Source organism: Tiliqua scincoides, chromosome 2 (assembly GCF_035046505.1).
Source record: "Tiliqua scincoides isolate rTilSci1 chromosome 2, rTilSci1.hap2, whole genome shotgun sequence".
NCBI lineage: Eukaryota > Metazoa > Chordata > Lepidosauria > Squamata > Scincidae > Tiliqua > Tiliqua scincoides.
The window spans coordinates 163,645,824-163,667,688 of record NC_089822.1 but is presented as its reverse complement, the minus strand read 5'-3'; the positions used below and the strand labels follow the sequence as shown (position 1 = coordinate 163,667,688).

The 21,865-nt window shown below is 45.1% G+C and overlaps 1 protein-coding gene across 2 annotated transcripts in view; it reads left to right on the top strand.

Annotated features, from left to right (window-relative positions):
* Positions 1-21,459, top strand: part of PMP22 (peripheral myelin protein 22) — a 34,040-nt gene extending 12,581 nt beyond the window's left edge. For both annotated transcript variants that reach the window (XM_066617062.1, XM_066617063.1), the window contains exons 4-5: positions 12,282-12,422; positions 19,722-21,459. In XM_066617062.1, coding sequence (XP_066473159.1) covers positions 12,282-12,422; positions 19,722-19,885 — 305 coding nt within the window. In that variant the 3' untranslated portion in view covers positions 19,886-21,459. The remainder of the gene's footprint in view (positions 1-12,281; positions 12,423-19,721) is intronic.
* The last annotated feature ends 406 nt before the right edge of the window (positions 21,460-21,865 follow it).

Below are 21,865 nucleotides of genomic sequence, written 5' to 3'. Positions count from 1 at the left end.
ATTTGGTCCCTGTTCTGTATATGTGACGTTGGGCAGAAATGGCTTCATTAGAACTGGAACCAGATGTCAGTTATGAAGCCGGACATAAGTACAAGTGTAGGTGACTTAAAAAAATGCTGCCCTTGCCAATTTGACCCTAATAATAATGCTCTACTTTTCAACAAAAAGTAGTTCACAATGTGGTTTACATAGATGAATAAATGGTTCCCTGTCCCCAAAGGGCTCACAATCTAAAAAAGATGCAAAGAAACATTAGCAGCAGGCATAGGAAAAGATACCATGCTGGGGTGAAGAAGGACAGTTGCTCTTTATCTGCTAAATATAAAAGGACACCATTTTTAAAAAGTGCCTCCTTGTTCAGTTAGCAGGGGGCAAAAATCACACATTTTATATTTTTGCTTTCTGTGGGACTGTGTCAAAAAACCTCAGTCTGATTGGATAGCTAAGTACAGGGGCTGTGGAAAGCACTGGCTTCTCCATGAAGTGTGACGCATTATCCCCAGAACCACTCCCCCCTCCCTGTTAATTCTTAGCTTGTCAGAGGGTTTGTTCGTAGCAGACGTGAAACTATATCCACTGGGAAGTTCTTTCTGATGATGACATGCCTGCTTGCCAAGGGTGAGAGTTGCTGGCAGTGATTGTCAGAGCGTGGTCCCCAAAATGGCACAGTGACAGTAGGAGAGTTGCTCTCTTAGCCTTCATGCCAGGAGTCCGTTCTCTTGATTTAGGTACATTCCCACTGGTTAGGATCACTCGTCTGTTAGCTGCTCAGTGTGCAGCAAGTACAAGTTCAAATGGTGTATTCATAGTTTAGTTTGTGTTGCCAGACATTCCACAGGTTGACTTATCCTCAGGAATTCAGAACTGCCTCCCACTTGCACAAAAGTTTATGGGTCAACTTGTCAATTTGAGCAGCACCACTAAAGATGGTGGAGTAATGCCAAAACCCCCTTGGAATTACGGACTCTTGATCAAGACTAGATAGCATTTTGCACATGATTGTTCAGGGAGCTGAAGTGCATCTCTTCTCTTCCCCTTCCTCTACTTGATACTGTTGATATCAAAGCCTGGTGTGCTTGTCATTCATCTCCAGCTTGTTGAGAGTTCTGTATATCCTTGAAAGACACTTTGACCTGGGATTGTCTTTTTTGCTCCATTGTCAGAATGTATCATTTTTCTACCACATATGCCATGGCCACAATTTTTTTTCTGACAGAGTTCTTTTTTCCCAACACAATGGAGACGAGGCACTCCGTGCTCTCTGTGTATGGATAGTATCATCTGTTGGATGTCTGCTTCAAAGAGCTGGGCAGCCCGATCCTGTGCTGCCCAGCACTAGAGCACAAGCCCCTCTGCCAGCGCCAGATATCATATAAGTGCTATAAGAGACTCTGATGCTGGCAATGAGCCTGCTGCACTAACAAAGAGGCCAGCACAAGTTGGTGTTGGGCCTCAGTGCCGGAAGGATGTGAGTCAGGAGCACAGAGTGGAAGGTTTTCACACTGGAAGGCAAGGAGGTCTTTTGGGGTTGGGGGGGGAAGGCAAGGAGGGGACAAAACTCGTCAGAGGGAAGGCAGATCAAGCCCATGAGGGGGGACCGGGATGGCAGAAGAGGCTGCCACCAGATCCTATGCCCCTTCTGAGCTGAGCCGCCTAATACAGGTCTCATCTCAGTTCTGTGCCAGCTCAAGGGCTGGCTCAAACCCAGATAGACCCATTGAGACCAGGACCAGCTTGACACAGGGTAAGGGAACTGAGGTTCCCTTTGGCAGCTTCCCTGGCTTCACAGGAGACAGTGGCAGCTATTTTGGCACTGCTGGGCGCCAGGAAGGATAGAATTGGGCTCTTAAGATGGGCAAGTTGCATCCTTTTCTTGGAAGAATCTTGATTTGTAGCCCACTGGTAAAGAATTTATATCTGTTTAATTTCCAATAGTCAGTGAGTTAAAAGGTTGAGCACAAAATCTGGAAGACAGCATGGTTCTGCATGATATCAAATGGATCTATATTTTGATAGATCTAGATTTTGCAAGATTTTTTAAAAGGCCATACCTTTTAGGTTTCGCACTCATGGCAATAATACGAATCTTTCTAGCAAAATAAAGTATCTTAAAAATACAGCTCCATACAAGCAGATAAAATAACTCCCACACCTATTCTCTACCTGCTTTGATAACAAGTCTTACAGCACTGTTGGAATATTCCGAGGCTTAGACAGCCAAAGAAAGGAGTGTGAGCTGGAGAAAAAAAAAATTTTGTTGGTATTTTGATATGAAGCCTCCTTTGTGAAACTGAAGGGATTGTATTGGTACACCAAGGAGGGGTTTTTTCTTTTGGTTGTGTAGACTCTTACAACCCAATCCTAAGCAGGTCTACTTGAAAGTAAGTTCCATTATGTTCAGTGGGGCTTGCTCCCAAGAACGTGTGCATAGGATTGTAGTCTTGATTCAAAGTACTGAATTCTCCAAAAGTAAGACCTTCAATTATGCCCCAAAAGCAATGTTTCCCATCATGCTCTTTTTCTTTGCTGGGGATTTGATCGCTTCCCTGAAGTTTGAATGGTACATTTCAGGGAAAACTGCACCATGATACTGTATGGCATGTGTTGATAGGCTGTGAATGATGAGGGTAGATTATATATGTCTCCATGGTATGAAGCTTGCCAGTTGTTCGTTATTGCAACCTTGTCTTGATTTGTATTGAATTGACTCATGCACATCCAGTCACTGGCCAGATGCTGTAATGAGCAGAATTGGCTATAGGGAGTTTACTGAGACTTTGTTGGGCTAGTTCAAGCAAATTAAGGTACAGAGAATGCCTCTTCTGTGACTTTACCTAATAGATAAGTGCTGTGTAAAAGAATTCTCATGTATGATTGTTTTGCCAGATAGTTCTGAGCTTGGAAACTCAATGCTTGAACTGTTGAAGCGAAGGAATATATGTTAAGCAAATGCTGTTTGGCAAGATGCTAGCTCTCATTGTTGATGAACTACCTGGGGCAGCAGCTGAAGTCCTGCAGCCACTGTGGTCATACTAGTCTTTGGGCCGCCCACATTCTGGAAGAAAACTCTGCTTATATTAAAGAATGACACTTTAATGATGACACTTTAATGCTGTTAATGCCCTTATCTGCCTGGAGGAAGGGGGTGTTCCTTCAAAAGCACACATGTTGATGAAAATCCTGAAGGAATGTGCATAGTGTGTGTTGCTCTCCCACATAGTGATTTCAAAAATGTTTTCTTCCTCTCTGGAAAAAGCTTCTAAAGGATGGTAATTCTTCTATGTGCTGATCAGTGGCAAAGTCTGGTTTGGTCTGTTTGTCTGCCATAGAGATTCTGGTGCTTTTCCATATGACTGCGGGGGCCGTGTGTGACTAGTACAACCACATGGACAGGGCAGATAATGTTAGTCTTTCCCACACTGTTGGCAGCAAACTGGAGGGTGTTGACTGTGTGGGAAAGCCCCATGCAGGGTGTCCCACTCGCATGATTGCATCATTCATACGCAGTCCCAGTCATGTGGGATCACATCACAGAGACGTGACTTCCACTCAGCTGGGTGTGTGGAACACCACGGTCCTCTTTTAAAGGACGGCAGCGTTTTAGGACTTGTTCACTCTGCCAGAGGTGCCCCCTGCACACACAGTAGGGCAGCATTTGACAGTTCATTACCAACAGGGTTAGTATTTCCTGCTCTATAAAAAGGGTGCCTGCAGGAAGAATTGGAATTCCATCATACACTGAAAGAAAGCATTCTGTATGCCTGGGAGAAAGGCAGTGCTGTTCCAGTATGTCCTATTTGGGATCATCTAGAATAGTTTCTGTCTGAAAAAATATGGTGAAAGAACTATACTGCATGTTGGCATCAGATATACGAAATGCAATTAAATCCACTTACATCCACTTAACCCATTTTTGCCTGGCCCACAATGTGTACACATTTGTGTATATGCAATATTGGGCAGAAATGGCTTAATCTTGTGAGGTAGTCAGCCATGGTAGTTCTCTAGTTTGAACTCTCGGAAATGGAGAAAATGGTAGAAGATACTTATGAGTGTTTGAATTTGTTTCTATTGGCCTTGGTTTTATGCTTGGTCAAGTTGGCCTTCTCTAATGAAGGATATCCTGCTGGAGTTCTGTGGAAGCAGGACATACATATAAGAGATGAGATTTAATGTGGATAGGAGAATGACAGCAGTTTGTTACTTCCATAAAATATTTAAATTGTAGACAAACTGGAAAAATGACCTGTACCTGAAGGACATCTGGTAGGAAGTAACAGGAGTTCAGAGCAAGCCCAGTTCACACATGCAGTTGGCAGCATTGTGACTGCTGAAAAGTGCAGCCATATCCTTTGTATGGCATGCCGTATGAGCAAAGTGACTTCCTGTCCGATTCTAGTAAACTTTGGCATGTGAGCATATGATCTCCCCACGCCACCCCTTTTTTGGAGGTGTATTGTATTGGCATATTGACAGTTGCCCAGGCTTCCTGGAAAGCCACTTTATACAAATAGGTTGCTATATGGAGCTGCATTCATATAGCTGAGTGTCGGGCACCTTCAACCTTCCAGAATGTGTGTCTGAATTGGGATGCAGCTAACTCATTTAAAGAACCAAGAACACAACTGCAAAGAAGCATTACCACATTGCATTCTTTGCTACATTACAGCAAAGAAGTGTGCATGGGGTTGTATAGATTCTCTTGTTTGAGATAAGGCTCTTAAGGGTCCAATACTTTGTCAAACGATCTAATCCAGTATCATGTTTACAAAGGTTGCGCAATCTCATCTCAAAGTGACTTGCCCATAGCCACCTGATCAATCCTACCATGATCAGTGATATTTATTATCTTAATTTGAGGCTGCTTTGCAGCTGCATCGGTGCTGGAAAGTTCGTTAGGATTGGACCCCAAGGGAGGAGGTAGACAACCTGGTAGTCCAGTGGTTCCCAACATTTTTTCACTTGCGTACCCCTTGGCAGCCCATTTCCATAAATTGTACCCCACATATTAGCTCTGTAAGGCATTCTAATCCCAGCCCCACAGGGCATTCTAATGCAAACCTGTCTTTTTCCACAATTATTCAAGTACCTCTAAAAGTCTTGGCAAGTTCCCCTGGGGATACATGTGCCCCAGGTTGGGAACCACTGGGATAGTCTATGACATTCTGTCCCCCTATCTCATGTTTGCTGTGTGTTTAAGCAATTCCGCTAACTTTTGGTGGGCTGCTGTGAGATACAGGAAGCTGGACTAGATGTGCCTATGGCCTGATCCAGTGGGGCTGTTCTTATGTTCTTAAGTAAGATAGGAAGTTGCCTTTCAATAGAAGTAATCTCCATGTAAATGTCTTTAAGAGGGTAGTTTAAGTTTTACTACATACTTTTAGAAAAATGTGATGTTTATTTTTTTTGGAAAGGTAGACAAACCCTTGAGTAATGCTTTGGGGATATCGGGGCATCCTGTTTACAGCAGTGTACATTGATGTCAGAAAAGGAGGTGGTCATTATAAGTTTAAAGTAGGAATTTTGGATTGTGGTTTTACTCAAGTTTAATCTGGAGAGTGGACCAGTGTACTTGAGAAATCAAATGACCTTGCCAAAACAAATGTAAAGAGCTGTGATTTTTGGACGAAAGCATTCAGAATGTTAGGATTATGTTCTGATTCAAAAAATTATTTTCAAAATCTTTAATGTTTTGCTAGAAAATAGGAAGGTGGTAATGAAGGAGAGTTGAAGGTCATAGTCCGTGATGGAGGGTGAGGATTGTAGGGCAAGAGGGCAGAAGAACCCTGGGTGCCATGAGAAAAGACAAGAAGGCAGTATGTATGGTTTATGCCTTACCCAACATAAATCACCCCAAGTACAGAAAGTACAACACACCTATCCCACAGCTAAAAGCTCCATTGAGGTCCACTCTTGCAGCCAGAATTTTAGCAGTAATGTGTGTACACGCTTTAGGTTCTTTCCTAAGTGCTCTAAAATGAATGAACAAAGATGAGGTTTAAATGAAGTCATCAGAGTCTACACTGCAAAAATCAGATCCCTCAGTTGCTAATTTGTGCATTTCATGAGCTCTTGACAATGCAGAAGTAAGAACTGGGATGAGAGCCAAGATAGTATAGTTCAGGAGTTGGTCTTAGACCTGGAAGATCCAGGTTCAAATTCCCACTCAGCCACATAGCTTCCTGGATGGTCTTGGGCTGGTCACTATCTCATTGCCTAACTTACATCACAGGGTTGTTGTGAAGGCAAAAAGAGGGAAGGAACTATGTACTTGAGTTCCTTGGAGGAAGGGCAGTATAAAAATGTGATAGGTAGGTAAATAAATAAGAGCAGGGCTTTTTTTCTAATGGAACGTGGGGGGGGGGCGGACGGAGTTCCGGCACCTTTTTGCAGGGGCCCCTCCCCTTTGGAGGCATTCCAGGAAGGGGGGGAGCAAAACAGAGGCATTCACTGGGTGGGTGCTGGGGGTGCAGGGTGGGCGGGTGCCTGGCCCCTGCCTGACCGCACAACGACCCCCTCCTGCCCCCATCCTCAAGCTCTCGCCTGAGCCCAGCCCGCCTCCCCTCCCCCCGCGCTCTGCTTCCCCGCGCAGCTTCCAAGCCGGTGGAGGGCGCGGGGGACATGCGCTGACGCCGAGAGGAGGAGGAGGACGACGGACAGCCAGCCAGGGAGATGGGCTGCGGCACCCACGGAATGCCCAGGTACTGGCTTGGCAGAGGAGGAGAGGAAGGAAGCTGGCTGGTGCAGCCCCCGTGCCAATCTGCAGCAGGAGCCTAGGCGTGTCTACTCAGAAGTAAGTCTCATTGTGCTCAATGGGGCTTGCTCCTGGGAAAGGGTGCATAGCCTTGCAGCCTGAGAGCCCAAGCCTATGCATGTCTACTCAGAAGTAAGTTCCATTGTGTTCAATGGGGCTTACTCCCGGGAAAGTGTCATAGCCTTGCGGCCTAAGTAGACAGGCAGAGGAGGGGCTCTGAGGCTGCAGTCCTCTCCACACCTTCCTGGTAGGGAGCCCCACTGCCTCTACTGGGACTGACTTCTGAGTAGACAGGCACAGGATTGGGCCCTGAGGCTGCCATCCTATCCACAGTAAGCCCCATTCACTATAATGGAACTTACTTCTGAGTAGACAGGCACAGGATTGGGCCCTGAGGCTGCCATCCTATCCACAGTAAGCCCCATTCACTAAAGTGAACTTCTGAGTAGACATGCGTAGGATTGGGCTCTTAGGCTGCAATCCTAGGCACTTTCCTGGAAGTAAGCTCCATTGACTAGAACGGGACTTACTTCAGAGTAGACATACCTAGGATTGGGCTCTTAATCCTGGCAGAGAGATATATCTGCACTGTTTTCACATGCTAAGGGCAGGTGAAAAGGGATTCTGCGTATGTACAACATGCTGTCCAGCCTTGCCAGAGATCCTCCTCATCCTTCCCCCACAAGCATGCCCTCCGCCAGCCAGCATTTGCAGCTCCTCTCCAGCAATGCATAGCAGCTGCTCAGGGCAGTAGAGAACATACAATTGCATGCCAAGCGCCTTCCGAAAGACACAGAGTATTCTGATACCTGAATTAAACCATATTTAATCGCTTGTTTGCAAACGTAGCTGTTTCTGTGTGCACCTAAGGACCCCTCTCGTGTAAGAATTCCTTTTTTGTTCTTACTCCCACAGTTGCTTAGAGTAATTTTACTACATGGAACTCATGTAAGCCATTTTTCGGAATCCATTCACTGCTTCCTCTCCTCGAAGTAGTGCCACACTACATACTACACACTACAAGTGCACCTGTACAGTATTTTTCCCCATGTGTAGAAAAAGTAGCTAGGGGGAAGGGGATGTGGAGATTGACAGCCCAATCCTATGCATGTCTACTCAGAAGTAAGTTCATCTTTAGGGGGAAGCACATAAAAATATTTTATTTCTCAAATAAATAAATAAATAAATAGATAAATAGATAAATAAATAAATAAATAAATAGATAAATAGATAAATAAAAGATTAACAAGTTGTGAGTTCCTGCACCTTTTTTTTATTACAAAAAAAGCACTGAATAAGAGTGATGGTGACTGAAGGGCAAATGGTCTTCTTCCTTGACTTGCTAACTTTCAAGTAGCTATATAAATGGGTAGAACTGATCCATAGAGCTAGCTAGCCACATCCAGTTTCCTTTTGCTGGTCAAGCGTGCCATACTGAACCTGACCAAATGTTCCTGTACCTAAGCAGTGCTGTCATCGTGCATTGAGCATTCATTATCGTATTGCACATTGTTTGGGGTGAACAATGGCTGCAAGGCATGGAAATAGCTGGACTCTGACTCAGGCACCAAGGATGGCTTTGACTGAGCTCATGTTGCAAGTCTTCTGACCCCGACAGCTGTGGGAGACTGCCTCTCCTAAGATTCCTGCTGAGCGCAAGATTGACATTTAGGAGAGCTGGTTATTTCATTTTTTTCTCCCCAAACCGTGAGTTTCCTAATCCCAACTGAAACAAGGGCAAGGTCTTTACTGATATTATTGTTTTTGCCATTGGGGAACTGCACAGCTATCCCAAAACCACTTGGACAATGTTACAAAGCAAGTGTTGCCTTTGTGGGTGAATTATAACCTTTTCATACCTCCAGCAAGTACATCAGTTTCTCAGGGCAATTCTTATTTATGCAAGTGCTTGTAGATGAATTGTTGTGAGCTGGTAGCACTTGTATCATGAACATCTGATGTATGGTGCAGATCACTGCAAAACATGGCAAGAGTTCCTCCATGAGTTCTGCCCTTTTAAAGATCATTTCCCAGTTCATTATATCTTCCTTTGGGTTCTGTACCCTCCTCCACTCCAATATCTGAGCACACACTGAGCATGTGCACACTGAGCTCAGTGTGCACACTGAGCATGTGCACACTGAGCACACTGAGCATGTGCACACTGAGCACACACTGAGCATACAAAATTATGCAGGGGATGGACAGAGTGGATAGGGAGATGCTCTTTACACTCTCACATAATACCAGAACCAGGGGACATCCACTAAAATTGAGTGTTGGGCAGGTTAGGACAGACAAAAGAAAATATTTCTTTACTCAGCGTGTGGTCGGTCTGTGGAACTCCTTGCCACAGGATGTGGTGCTGGCGTCTAGCCTAGACGCCTTTAAAAGGGGATTGGACGAGTTTCTGGAGGAAAAATCCATTATGGGGTACAAGCCATGATGTGTATGCGCAACCTCCTGATTTTAGGAATGGGTTAAGTCAGAATGCCAGATGTAGGGGAGAGCACCAGGATGAGGTCTCTTGTTATCTGGTGTGCTCCCTGGGGCATTTGGTGGGCCGCTGTGAGATACAGGAAGCTGGACTAGATGGGCCTATGGCCTGATCCAGTGGGGCTGTTCTTATGTTCTTATGTTCTTATGTGTGGAGAATTCAAGCTATTCCACACACCCAACAGCAAGGCTAACCTTGCTCCCTTTATGACAGAGGGTATAATTTTCTGAGGTTAGATTAACCTCAATGTGCTAATCTCCTGAGAAAAGGTTTCTTGTTTAGAAAGGCCTTTAATAGACTTTGGTTGCAATCCTATCCACACTTATCTGGGAGTAAATCTCATTGACTATAATGGAACTTACTTCTGAGTAGACATGAATGGATTGGGCTCTTTGTTTCTTTTTATTAGGTGTTGATTGATCTCTGGCTGTTGCACATCCCTTTGCATGTGCTAGATTTGGGATTGGATTACAGTTTGAGTGCAATAACAAAGAAATGTCCTGGTACCTGAAAGACTAATATTTTTATTGTAGCATGAATTTCCATGGACTACAGTCCACTTCATTAGATGCTTGAAGTATTATCCTCAATTTACAACTGCATGTATGAAGGGAGGGGTTATTGCAAATTCGCAAGGTTGCCCTAGATGAGTCTTCATCTCTCACTCTCAGTTCGCCATCAGTTGGGTGATGATAATGTTACTGCATTTTTATTGGGGAGGGTAGTCAAGACCTATGTGGAAATGAGTGTGCAGGCCACTTGCTTACTCATAGCCATCCTTGCAGTGGTTCCCAAAACGTTTAAGGCAGTTGAGGCTGCTGCCTGATTTCTAAATGCCAAGGGTTGTGGTTATAATGCTGATTGGACAGCAGTGCTCCTTCCCCAAGTTCCTGCTTGTTTAACCCTTGAGGCACATAGCCTAATCTGCCCTCTCAGTTACATGACCTAACAAAAATTGGGTCACGACCCACTGGAAGGTCCTGGACCCACAGTTTGGGAACTGCTGCTTTAGCCACCATTGACCTGAACCACAGGTGCTGTTCTTTTAGTTTTAGATTGTACCTCCCCTCTCCTTAACCGATTTGGGTTTGATTTGGAGAACCCTACCAAAGATATCCCCTGGGGCCATGCCTGTAATTCTGCATCAAAAACACCCCCAGATTTGGTGGGGAGAAAGAACCATTGTTTAAAACACCCTTTAAATGTGCTATCCTGCCTCATCTTGCATCTTCACCAGCATTGTCCCCAGTTGCCAGATTTCTTCTACCAGCGCTGGGCATCAGCTTAAATTTTCCATCTTGCTAGAGAAGGGAGTTGCATTCCATCAACTGATATCACAGCTCCCTGCCATGTGATCCTTCTTCCCCTGTGGCGCTTCTTGATTCCAAAATCGCCTTGCATATAAAAACAGCAGCTCCACCATCCTTGTGATCTCGCGTGTCCTTTTCCAACGGACCAGAAGGCCACTAACCACAACACATTCAGTGCTGGCAAAAGCTGGCCAACTCCCCATAAATCTCTCAGCACTGCTAATGTAAGTGGGGGCCGGGGGGGGGAGTCAGTGCTGCAACATGCCATGGCAATTGTGGGTGAGCTGCCCTACTAGGCCTCATTTCCTAGGCCTGAAGATGGTTCATGCATCAGCGAATGTAGTTTTTGGCTAGGTAGTGTTACAAAAGTCATTAATGATCCTTGGGTCTTAAGTTGGATAGTCCTGATGTAAATAATGTGGATCCTCAGTGGTTGCCAGATGGACACAGCCCTCATGTCTGAAACAAATTTATGTTGTCGAACTGTTGACCGCACAGAGTCTGAGGTGCCTTGCCAGGCCAGAGGCTTTCCAAATACTAGGGAAAAGATGCCCAAATGTCCGCTTGTGCAAAGCACAACTTTTCCCAACTAGTGCTCAGTTGACTGGGCCAGCTTCCTTTTTAACCCTGCCCCGTATCTGGCATGTTGCTTATGCAACATTTATTTGGTTTATTATGGGTAAGAAAAGGATGTTGCTTCAGTCACATGCTTTGTCTTCATCATGAGCTGCTGCAATATTTAAATAGGTTTAATATGGAAGTCATCAAGTGTGGCAGTAGGAAAAGTCTGGAATTGATAAGGAGGCTGTTCATAGTTATGCCGTTAGTAAGTCTGAGGAAGGCTGCTAAGCAGCGAGTAACAGTGTTCTTGTTTGCATTTTGTTTGCTTGTCCTTTGGTAGTGTTAGGCCAGATTCACTGCAGGGGTTCCTGAGCTACCAGTAAGCTTTGGATGGAAACTGTACAACTGTTGTAAAGCCTGGCCTAATCTTTCATAACATGGCAGTGACAGAATTCTTGCTGGCATGCCTGTGGCTGGATTTGCACAAGACCCTTGAAAAAGCTGTCTTTGGAACTGTGAGGTTTCTTTGCTAGGGCGGGATGTGGGTTCCTAACAGCTGCGACTGGACATACCTACTCCAGCTAATTTCCTGGTGTCTTTGGGCAAAAACATTGGCTCTGTGTGTGAGTGGTGATTCATAAATAGCCATGGGGGCCAGTCGGGATCAGGAGGATTTATCTACCTCATCTTGTAGTCTTAACTTAGACACCCCTTTTGAATCTGCTCTTTGCCTCCAGAAAGAAACTGGGGCAGCTTTAGAAACTACTAGCCGCTGGGGAGTGGGGGGAACATTTTCGTAGGGAATGCAGTACAAGGGGAAAGGGTTAAATACCTCTTTCCTATGAAGTGGCCCTGATCCTGACTTCTCTCCTCTCCGCAGTTGCTATTTTTCTGAATAGCTACACACATACAGAGACACCATATGAGTTCAATGTAACTTGGTAGCATGTCTTTCGTGCTTCACACAGGTGCACACTGCAACTTTTATACATAATAGTTGGGTGATAATAGTGATTCCTCTGAAAGGACAGTCCTGCTGTATCAGTGTGAACAGCAGGGAGCTCTAGAAATGGCTGCTGTAGCTCCCTGCACAGATACACTTGTCATGCTACCTCTGGTCAATTTTGTCCTAATAGACTTGTTTTGTTTCCTTTTGCAGAATGGCTGCAGTCTGTCCAGGCTCTGATGATCCTGTCCATCATCTTCAGTGTGTTGTCTTTGTTTCTGTTCTTCTGCCAGCTCTTCACTCTCACCAAAGGTGGACGGTTCTACCTTACTGGCATTTTCCAGATTCTTGCTGGTAAGTAGAGAAAAATGGAAGGGTGTGTCTTTGAGTGTTGTAAAGGTGGAGCAATGATGGAAAATAGGGCAGCTCTAAAATAGCAAAGGATCTCCTGCTTAGGGGAAGACCTGCAGATTGTGCTGAGCTCTTAAAAGAGCTGTAAGCACTTGACAAGAGGTCTTGTCACCCTCTCCTGACGTGTCTAAATCCGTGACGGCTGAATGTTGGGCATGGAAAGTAGGCATGCATGTGATTGCATTTCTTGAAGGTTTTCTCTGAAGTATCTTTACTGAAAGAGAGTAATACTAGGCTGAATAGACTGTGTTGCCATCTAATTTGACAGCCTGTCCCTTATGCTCTAGGTCAGTGGTTCCCAAACTAATGGGTTACACCACCAGGGAAATGGGAAGAAAGGCATTTCCCCTTTAAGGGGAGTGGCCCTGCAGGGATGACAGGGTTGTGGTGCCACTACAACCAAGGGACTTTTTTACCTACTTGGTGGGTAGCCCTGGCCTCCTGGGGTGTGTGGGGAGCCCACAGAGCCACATGTGCACATTTATTCATGAGGACCAGGCGAAGGGGAATGCAAGGCCAACAGAATGGTCCTGATCTGATGAATATGGAGCTCAACAAACACTCAAGAAGGCAGCCCCCGCACCATAGTAAAAAGGATAAAAACAGAGGTTTGAGCTGCTGGTAAAGTGAATTTTTTTTTAAGTCTGATAAAGCTAGGTGGCTCCTGATAGAGTGTCACTTTAAAAAATAAGTCCCAGTTCTGAGCAAGCCAAATCAAAAGTAATCTAAAATGTTATTGAAGCCCTGTCACTGACTGAAGTTTCTTATTTCGTGCCACTCTTCAAGCCTGACACATCCTACTACTGCATGCCCTCTCTTCAGTAGGGAATATCTTGAAGGAAACATCCAATAATTTCTTGAGCTGGGGACCATTTTGAGTAGGAATTTCAATCAGTGGTGTTGCCTGACTCTGAAACGATGCTAAATTGTTGGATCCATAGATCCTGTATATACAGGTCCAATGGGAAAAAACAAAATGCAACCACTACCAAAAACATTGACAAAATCGGAGCATCCCAAAGATTATTGGGACGTTGCTGGGCTTCCTTCCTGGATTCATGCGGAGATTCCCATGCAATGTGCCAAAAAGTGAAATTCATGTAAACTTTCTCAGAACATCTGCCACCACTGAGTACCAAAGAGGCAGAGTTGGAACACTGAATACAGATTCAGCAGGCCAGCCTCAACTATAAATGTTGCTGGATGTTGCCCCACAACTTATTGCCCCAGTACTTACTGCTCACAATCAACTCCTGATTGAATCTCCTGTTATATATTCTACTCAGGATTTTGAGGCAGCTTTTTGTGAAGAGAGAGAGAAAGAGAATGTTCTGGAAAATGATGTGGATGACAGCTGATTTGGGAAAAATAGTAGAGAGGTGTTTGGCAAAGTTATCTGACCAAAACAGGACTGATAGCTTTGTAAGCAAGAAAAATGACCAGATTTCTCATTCCAGCTCTTTGAAGAGCCCTGTGAGATCTTTAGATCCCCATCTAAGCAAACATTTTCTGATTGTACTGAAACAGTTGTTAGTATGTTCCACTTGGGTTGCATACGTTCTCAGCTCCACATGGAGATGCCAGGGATTGACCCCGGGACATCTAGCATGTCCCATCTTTCATGAAAATACTATCCTCAAAGATGCTTGCTTTATAGGTCTGGCAAGGGGTTAATTTTCTGTCCATTTTGGCTTCTCTCATGAGGGTGGTGGAGCGGAATCAATGAATGCAGGCCAGGAGTATTGAACGGAGAGCAGTCTGGGACCTGCAGACTTTATCATGAAGTTCACTTTTAATCATTAGGGAATGTTTGCAATTACATCAGGGTAAAAGAACAGGAGATTCTGTGGGCTGGGTGTGATACAAAATTGTGCCTACTGTCCTGCCTGTACCTCCAACACTGTGCTGCTACCTGTTTTACCCCCACTCTGAACCCTCCACTGTTCAGAGTAGAAGCCAAGCTACCACAAGGCACAGAGGACTGTGTATGTACAGGCAGGAATGGTACTGCCTCCTACCTTGGTCTTGTGGCACACTTGTCAATCACTGACATAATGCATTTCCAGGACTGAAGGATCATCATCAAGCACCAGCTTGGTCTACTGCTTTGCCTGTTGTAGCACCAGACTCTAAAGGGAAACTGTTGAATGCTTCTGAATAGGCCTTGTGTCAGTGGCTACTTCCCTGTGGCCTGTCCCTCATCTCCCTGCGTTCCAGCCAGGCCGTTGGCGAACATTCCACGCCTCAGCTCCTAAAGAAAGAGAGCGAGTCTGTTTAGGAGGCTCCAAAGTGGGGGCCATCTTGGCTCGTGCCCAAGCGAATTTGCATTCCTGAAAAAGGCGTTGCTTTTGTAAAGTCCAAAGTAGCACGTTTTCTCATAACATTCCTTGGACTTGGTGGACATTAATCCGTTCCCTGCATAACATTACTAGAGAGGGATTTGTGCAGGTCCAGAAGGGAGCATAAGGATAGCCCCTGCTCATGTGTTCCTTGTTGGGCATCTCTGCAAGAACTGGTGTGTCAAAATGGGATCTGTGGTTGGGAGGAGTTTGATAACCACCCCTGTGGCAGTCTGTGAGACAGCACTTTCCAAACCTATCAGTCAACCTGACATTTCTATAGAGAAGTTCATCCCCCCCAAGGCAACCTTCTGCTCTGTGACTCAGTCGGGCATTGCCTAAAGGCTGCTGATGTTTTGCTGTGTAATTTGCCAGTAATGTTGGAAGGAGCAGGATGTTGAGTGCAGGAGCTCTCTGGATAATATTACCCCTGTTCCTGCTCATTGTGGAGTCTCCTGGTAGAAGGGAAATGCAATTAAGTCTAAGAGAAATCTAAATGGCTGAAGGTACATGAAGCTCAGATATTGTTATAGCTAAATAGGTCTCAATCTGGTCTGTGCCTGGGTAGGAAATTGCTTGGGAATTCAATGTATGCCTTTCTGGAAGAGTAGGATATAAGTCTCTGGTGGTATATGTTTATTTTTAAGCAGGAAAAAACATGAATTTCTAATGTTGGTTTCTGTGTGAGTGATATACATAAAATGCAAAATTTGGTGATGTTCGTACAGAAGCATTTATTCATTTTAAATGATTTGTTGATGCCATCAGCTTCCAGAGGAAATCTATTTGGAGTGTGTGTGTGTGTGTGTGTGTGTGTGTGTGTGTGTGTGTGTGTGTGTGTGTGTTTTTAACATGGCAGGGGTTCAGATAATAGCATGTTGACCTCTGAAACAGCATTAGAGTTTTGACCCTAAACATGGGTTTTTGAGTTCAGATGTTCTTATAGCAGATTTTAGTATTAGTCTTGCATGCTCCAGTGGTTCAGTGACAGGTGCATTCTAGATGTCTGTTCTAACATGACCTTTCCCTTTGTCTATTTAAAACACACACACACACACACACACACACACACACACACACACACACACACACACTAAGCAATTATGGAGATTTTCACAGGCTGTCCTTAGTCATACTGAGTAAAGAAAATCTCCAGGAAGATCATCAATCAGAGTCGGCAACCTTATGTCTGACACTCTCACACATTAGGAAAAAATGAATCTAGGTAAATAAATTGCTGTGTTTATTTCTATGTCAACCACTTTGTGATATACTCTGTTGAAAAGTGGTGTATATATAAGTCTTAATAATAATAATGATAATCTCTCAATGAGGATCCTTTCTGTAGAAGCATATTCAAAAGATTAATAGGTGACCATGGCATAGGAAGTGGCCTAAGAGGGCCTAAGGTACAGCATCAGATTTGGCTGTTCAGTTCCGGTTCGAACTATGCAGAGAATGTGGCCTTTAGCTCTTCCAGTTTTTCAATGCCCCTACCTGGGGCTCAGAGATGAACCCTGTGGCTGTTGCTCTTGCAGTGGACATAACTCCTGTGGGAATCACAACAGATATTATCTCTGAGAACAGGCTTTGCTTTCCTTTGCTGCGCCAGAATCCAGCTGTGTTGCTTTTCCACTCAGTGACAGGTTTACTTTCCTGCATCCCAATCCCCACTGTTGAGGCCTAGTAGGATCTTTTGGTAACTACAAGCAGGAACAAAGTCACCGCCCCTTCTGTCCAGCTTTTACATACACAACTGATGTTCTCTTGTCTAGGGTCTGTAGGTGATTTGTGGTATGACCACAGCACTCTTTTTTTTTTTTTTTCATCCCACCCAAATCCAAGAGACAATCAATTTTGCTCCCATCATGTGGGCTGTTGCTGTGGGTGTCCTCTGCATGGCCCAGAGAATGGGAGCTGCATCAGCAGCTTATGAACTCAACATATTCCCACTCCTGCACTTTCTGCAAACAAAGGGGACAGTGTGGAGGGAAAGAACAGCTCAAATATCACTGTGGTTAGGTGTAGGTGGTCCTGAGGCACGTCACAGGGATTTGGAACAGAGTCTACTCTGGTGGCACACTGAGCAGGTTGTGAAATGGCTGGGATCAACGATAAAGGCCTTGTTCTGGGAAGTGAACAGAAGGGTCATTGTACAATCCTGGCAGAACCTGGTGCTGGCTTCTTTTTTAGTGTGTCACTCTAGAGCTGCTATTGCTGAGCTGGCAATATAAAGAAGCTAAGCTTAGTGGCACTTGCTGCTCACGGGGCCTGGCTTATCCTGTTCATACTTTGATCACTGGGGCTTAGGACCCTGGAGGCAGTATGGTAGAAAAAGAAGACAAACTTTAATTTCTAGCAGCAAGGCAGGACTAATCATTATGCTATGTTATGGAATAATAATAATAATAATAATAATAATAATAATAATAAAAACTTTATTTCTATCCCGCCCTTCTCCCCAAAGGGACCCAGGGCAGCTAACAACATATAAAACAGATTAAACGTAATTTCACGAACAGATAAAAACACATTAAAAAACACATTAGCAGAACCCATAAAAACAGTAGTCAGATAAAAGTCAGAATAAAAGAGCATAAAACAGCAGTACTTAGAGGAATCAAGCCTGTAAAAAGCAACTAAAAGATGTATAAAAGATGTTAAAAAGGCCATGAAGTCAGAAGGCTTGATTAAACAACAAGGTCTTCAGGCCTCGCCGAAAAGTCTCCAGAGAGGGAGCCATTCTCAAGTCAAGGGGAAGGGAGTTCCACAACATTGGTGCCACTACTGAGAAGGCCCTATTTCTTGCCGCTGCCCCATGTACCTCCTTAGGCGGCGGCACTTGTAAAAAGGCCTTCTCTGATGACCTGAGAGGACGAGCCGGATTGTACGGGAGTAGGCGATCTCTAAGATAGCCTGGCCCAGAGCAGTATAGGGCTTTAAAGGTCAAAACCAGCACCTTGAATTGGGCCCTGAAACGAATGGACAGCCAATGTAGCCCCCGGAGAAGCGGACTGACAGAGTCAAACCGCCTAGCTCCAGTGACCACACGGGCCGCCGCATTCTGCACTAATTGCAGTTTCCGAACCATCTTCAGGGGCAGCCCCACATAAAGCATGTTACAATAATCTAACCTCAGTGTCACCGTAGCATGGATCACCGTGGCCAGGTCTGCACAATCCAAGTACGGACGCAGCTGGTGCACCAGCCGAAGCTGAGTGAAGGCCCCCCTAGCCACAGCCACCACCTGGGAATCCAGGAGCAGCTGCGAGTCCAGGTAGACCGCCAAGCTGCGGACCTGCTCCTTCAGAGGGAGTGCAACCCCATTCAGAGCAAGCCGATAATCCAGCACCTGCATCGAGGATTTCCGAACCAGAAGAGCCTCTGTCTTGTCCGGATTTAATTTCAGCTTGTTAGCCCCCATCCAGATCCTCACTGCTTCCAGACAGCGCTCCAGGCCCTCAACCGCCACCCTGGAGTCTGGAGGAAAGGAGAGATAAAGTGGGTGTCATCAGCGTATTGATGACACCCCACTCCAAACCTCCGGATGACCTCTCCCAGCGGTTTCATGTAGATATTAAATAGCATGGGGGACAGAATTGAACCCTGCGGCACCCCGCACTTCAAGGGCCAGGGTGTCGAACAGGCATCCCCCAGCACCACCATCTGGGACCGACCTTCCAAGTAGGAGCGGAACCACCGCAAAACAGTGCCTCCAACTCCCAGCTCGGCCAATTGGCCCAGAAGGATACCATGGTCGATGGTATCGAAAGCCGCTGAAAGGTCCAGCAGGACCAACAGGGACGCACTCCCCCTGTCCAGTCCCCGGCGTAGGTCATCCACTAAGGCAGTTTCCGTCCCAAAGCCCGGCCTGAAACCAGATTGAAAAGGATCCAGATAATCCGCTTCATCCAAGACCCTCTGGAGTTGGGCCGCCGCCACCCGCTCAATTACCTTGCCCAGAAACGGGATGTTGGAGACTGGCCGATAGTTGTTCAACACAGTGGAATCCAGGGAGGGCTTCTTCAGGAGGGGGCGAACCACTGACCGCTTCAAAGCAGGTGGCAACGTCCCCTCCCCAAAGAAGAGTTGACCACCCTCCCCGTCCACTCAGCCAGTCCACCCCGGGCAGCTCTTATCAGCCAAGCTGGGCGAGGGTCAGGGAATCAGGGAATCAGGTGCCAATCAAACTGAGACCTCTGAGAAGTTATAATTATCCTAGTCTCCCACAATATGGAAAGAGTACCTGCCATTCTGGTTCAAACAAAGAAGATTAGGTCATTGTGAAGAACTTAAACTTGCAGGTACCAGCTTAATGTAAATAGTAAGAAACTCATTTGTCTACACCAGCATTTCTCAAGGTTTGTCCCCTGCGGTACCACTTTGCATGATCTGCATATTGGAAGTAGCGCCATATGTAACTGGTGATGATGTCATCAGCAGTTATTTTCCAATTGGGAGTCCAGATGCAATGCATAAGCACTGGGAAGAGGCTCAGGGTGGATGGAAAGGCTTTTCTGAGCACACAAAAACTGCATGCCAAGCTGAGCCTCCTACCTTGTCACATTGTGTTGCTGGTCTCGCTGCCAGGGAACTGGAGTCTGTGGGTTCCACAAGTACCACTGGTTGAGAAACACAAACATGTTGAATTACAGGGGGTGAATGGGTTGGCTCCAAAGGAAACAGAGCTCTCTTCAAATTTGATTTTTGCATTATCACCCCTGCATTGCAGAAATGTATTCTGATCTCTTGAACACAGTTTCTAGAAAGAACTTCTAGAATACTTTGGTATGAGAATGGTCTGGGGGAAGAGGGATGAGAAGTCATTACCTGGGGTATCACATTGAAATTGTCCCTTCAGTCATGGATTTGCTTTCTTATGTATTCTTTCTCCTCTTTCCAGGCCTCTGTGTGATGAGCGGTGCTGCCATCTTCACAGTGAGACATAAAGAATGGCATTCCTACACAGAGATGCCCTTTGGCTTTGCGTACATCCTGGCCTGGGTGGCCTTCCCGCTGGCCATCCTTAGTGGGGTGATCTACGTCATCTTGAGGAAGCGTGAATGAAGTTTCAAGTGAGGCCTCTTGAGACTAGAGCACTCGGGACAAGGGGGCATCAAAGAGTTAGGAAGTAAAACGAAAAATGGAAGTTAACCAAAACAATCCACCAAAACTCAACATGAAAAAGAAAAGAACAAAACCAAACCGTGTTCATTGAAGATGTATATAGTATCTATGGTTTTAAAAAAAAAACCTATTTATAACACTTTTTACATATATGTACATAGTATTGTTTGCTTTTGTTTGTTTGACCTGCCGCCATGTTTAAAGCCTAAAGAAAGTGCCTAAGAACTCATGCCTAACAGTATAATTAGAGTTCCGTATTTCTTCCTCCTGCTGTGGAAGCAAATGGATCCCTCCTCCAAAGCTTTCCACTTCCAACCCCAAGCCAAAAATAAGTCAGGAACTCAGACTGAGCCCTCAAATGGGTAGTGGATGCCACCACTGCACTGATGCTGGTCGATGCCCTCATATCCTCATGTTAACTAAGTGATGGATAAAACTGCCAGGTGGAAGGGGGGAAGGATGTGTACCCAAATGTAGGCAGTGCATAAGGTAAGGGTGGGCAAGCCAATTTTCTCAATCTCTTGGGATGATAGTCAATATTTTGCATTGCATGTGAAGTATAATCTCATCTGTGCATCCTGCAGCTGTGTAATATTGCCACCCTCCCCAGGTATCATCCCTGTGCAGGACTACCTGAGCTCCACGGAGAAAACGTGGGATAGAAATGTCATAATCGATCAACTCTTTCCCAGCAGGGAATACCTGTAGCCCGTGCTAATTTGTATATGCTAAATCATGTCGGTGTATACAGTTGTAAAATGGCCAAAACATGTGGTGAGGCTGAGTCGGAGGAAAGGAACAGCCAAGTAGGACACGAAACAAAAATAAAGTTGGTCATCAGCTGATAACTAGCCAAGTGGCCTTCCTTCTGTCATGCCAGTTGGGGGTGATAGACAGTGACCTTCAGAAAAGGACCCCCCCCTTCCATGAGAATAAGCTAAAGAGGAGAAAATGAATGGAAACCTTCTAAGCTCTGGACCCCTGTCCCTCTCCCTGATCTCTCTATGAAACTGAATACCAAATCTGTGAAATGGTGCTATCTGTTTACCATTCCTTCTATCGCTAAGCCATTTAACCTTACTCACTGGAAAGTCAGATAACAATTTTATGAGATAAACCAAGAAATAGGAATGATAAATAATTCTGTGTAATATATACAGCCTATAACTGCTTTTGTACTTAGGAAAGTTGCAATTATTATTATTACGATTATTATTTTTTTAATAAAGCATTTATAACCAAGGTATTTGCTCCCTCCTCGTGGTCGGAAGGGAAGTAAGCAAACCTTCTAGCCCCCAGTAGGATTCCCCCAGCTCTTCTGTAATCCTTTTCTGTGCTTCCAGAAGTGTGTCTGGCAATGAACTGTACTGGCAGCCGCATGTAGATGTGTAAGCGGTGCCCTTCTGATGCTAAGACTCCAGACATTATTGTACCATGGTTTTTGCTTTGCTTTCTGATTTTATACCAACTGTGTGGACTAAGAAGCAACAAAATAAAAGTCAGAATAACTCAAATGGGTTTCTACTGTCTATCTTGGAATCAAGAGAATACAAGCATGTGGCTATTGCAATTAAAAGGACCCAGGCTAATTGGATGTTCAACAGGAACTCTGTAGGAAAGGCAACCCCTTTGCTCACATTAACACTGCGTTTTGAATTGCCACCTTAAGCGGGACAGTAAGAACTACCACAGTTGTCTTGCTTCAGTGATAGGTAAACCTCCATGGGAAATTCTCATAAAGTGTGAGAGATAAAGGAGACATGGTTCGTATGGCTTATATTCCACACTGGATTGGGGTCCTTTTGGCAGTCTGATGAACAAGACATCCAGGATATAACTGGAGTAATGAAATAAATATAGGTGGGATCTTTGTATCCTCTGAATTGGTATCCACTGATTTGACTCACCACTGATACTGAG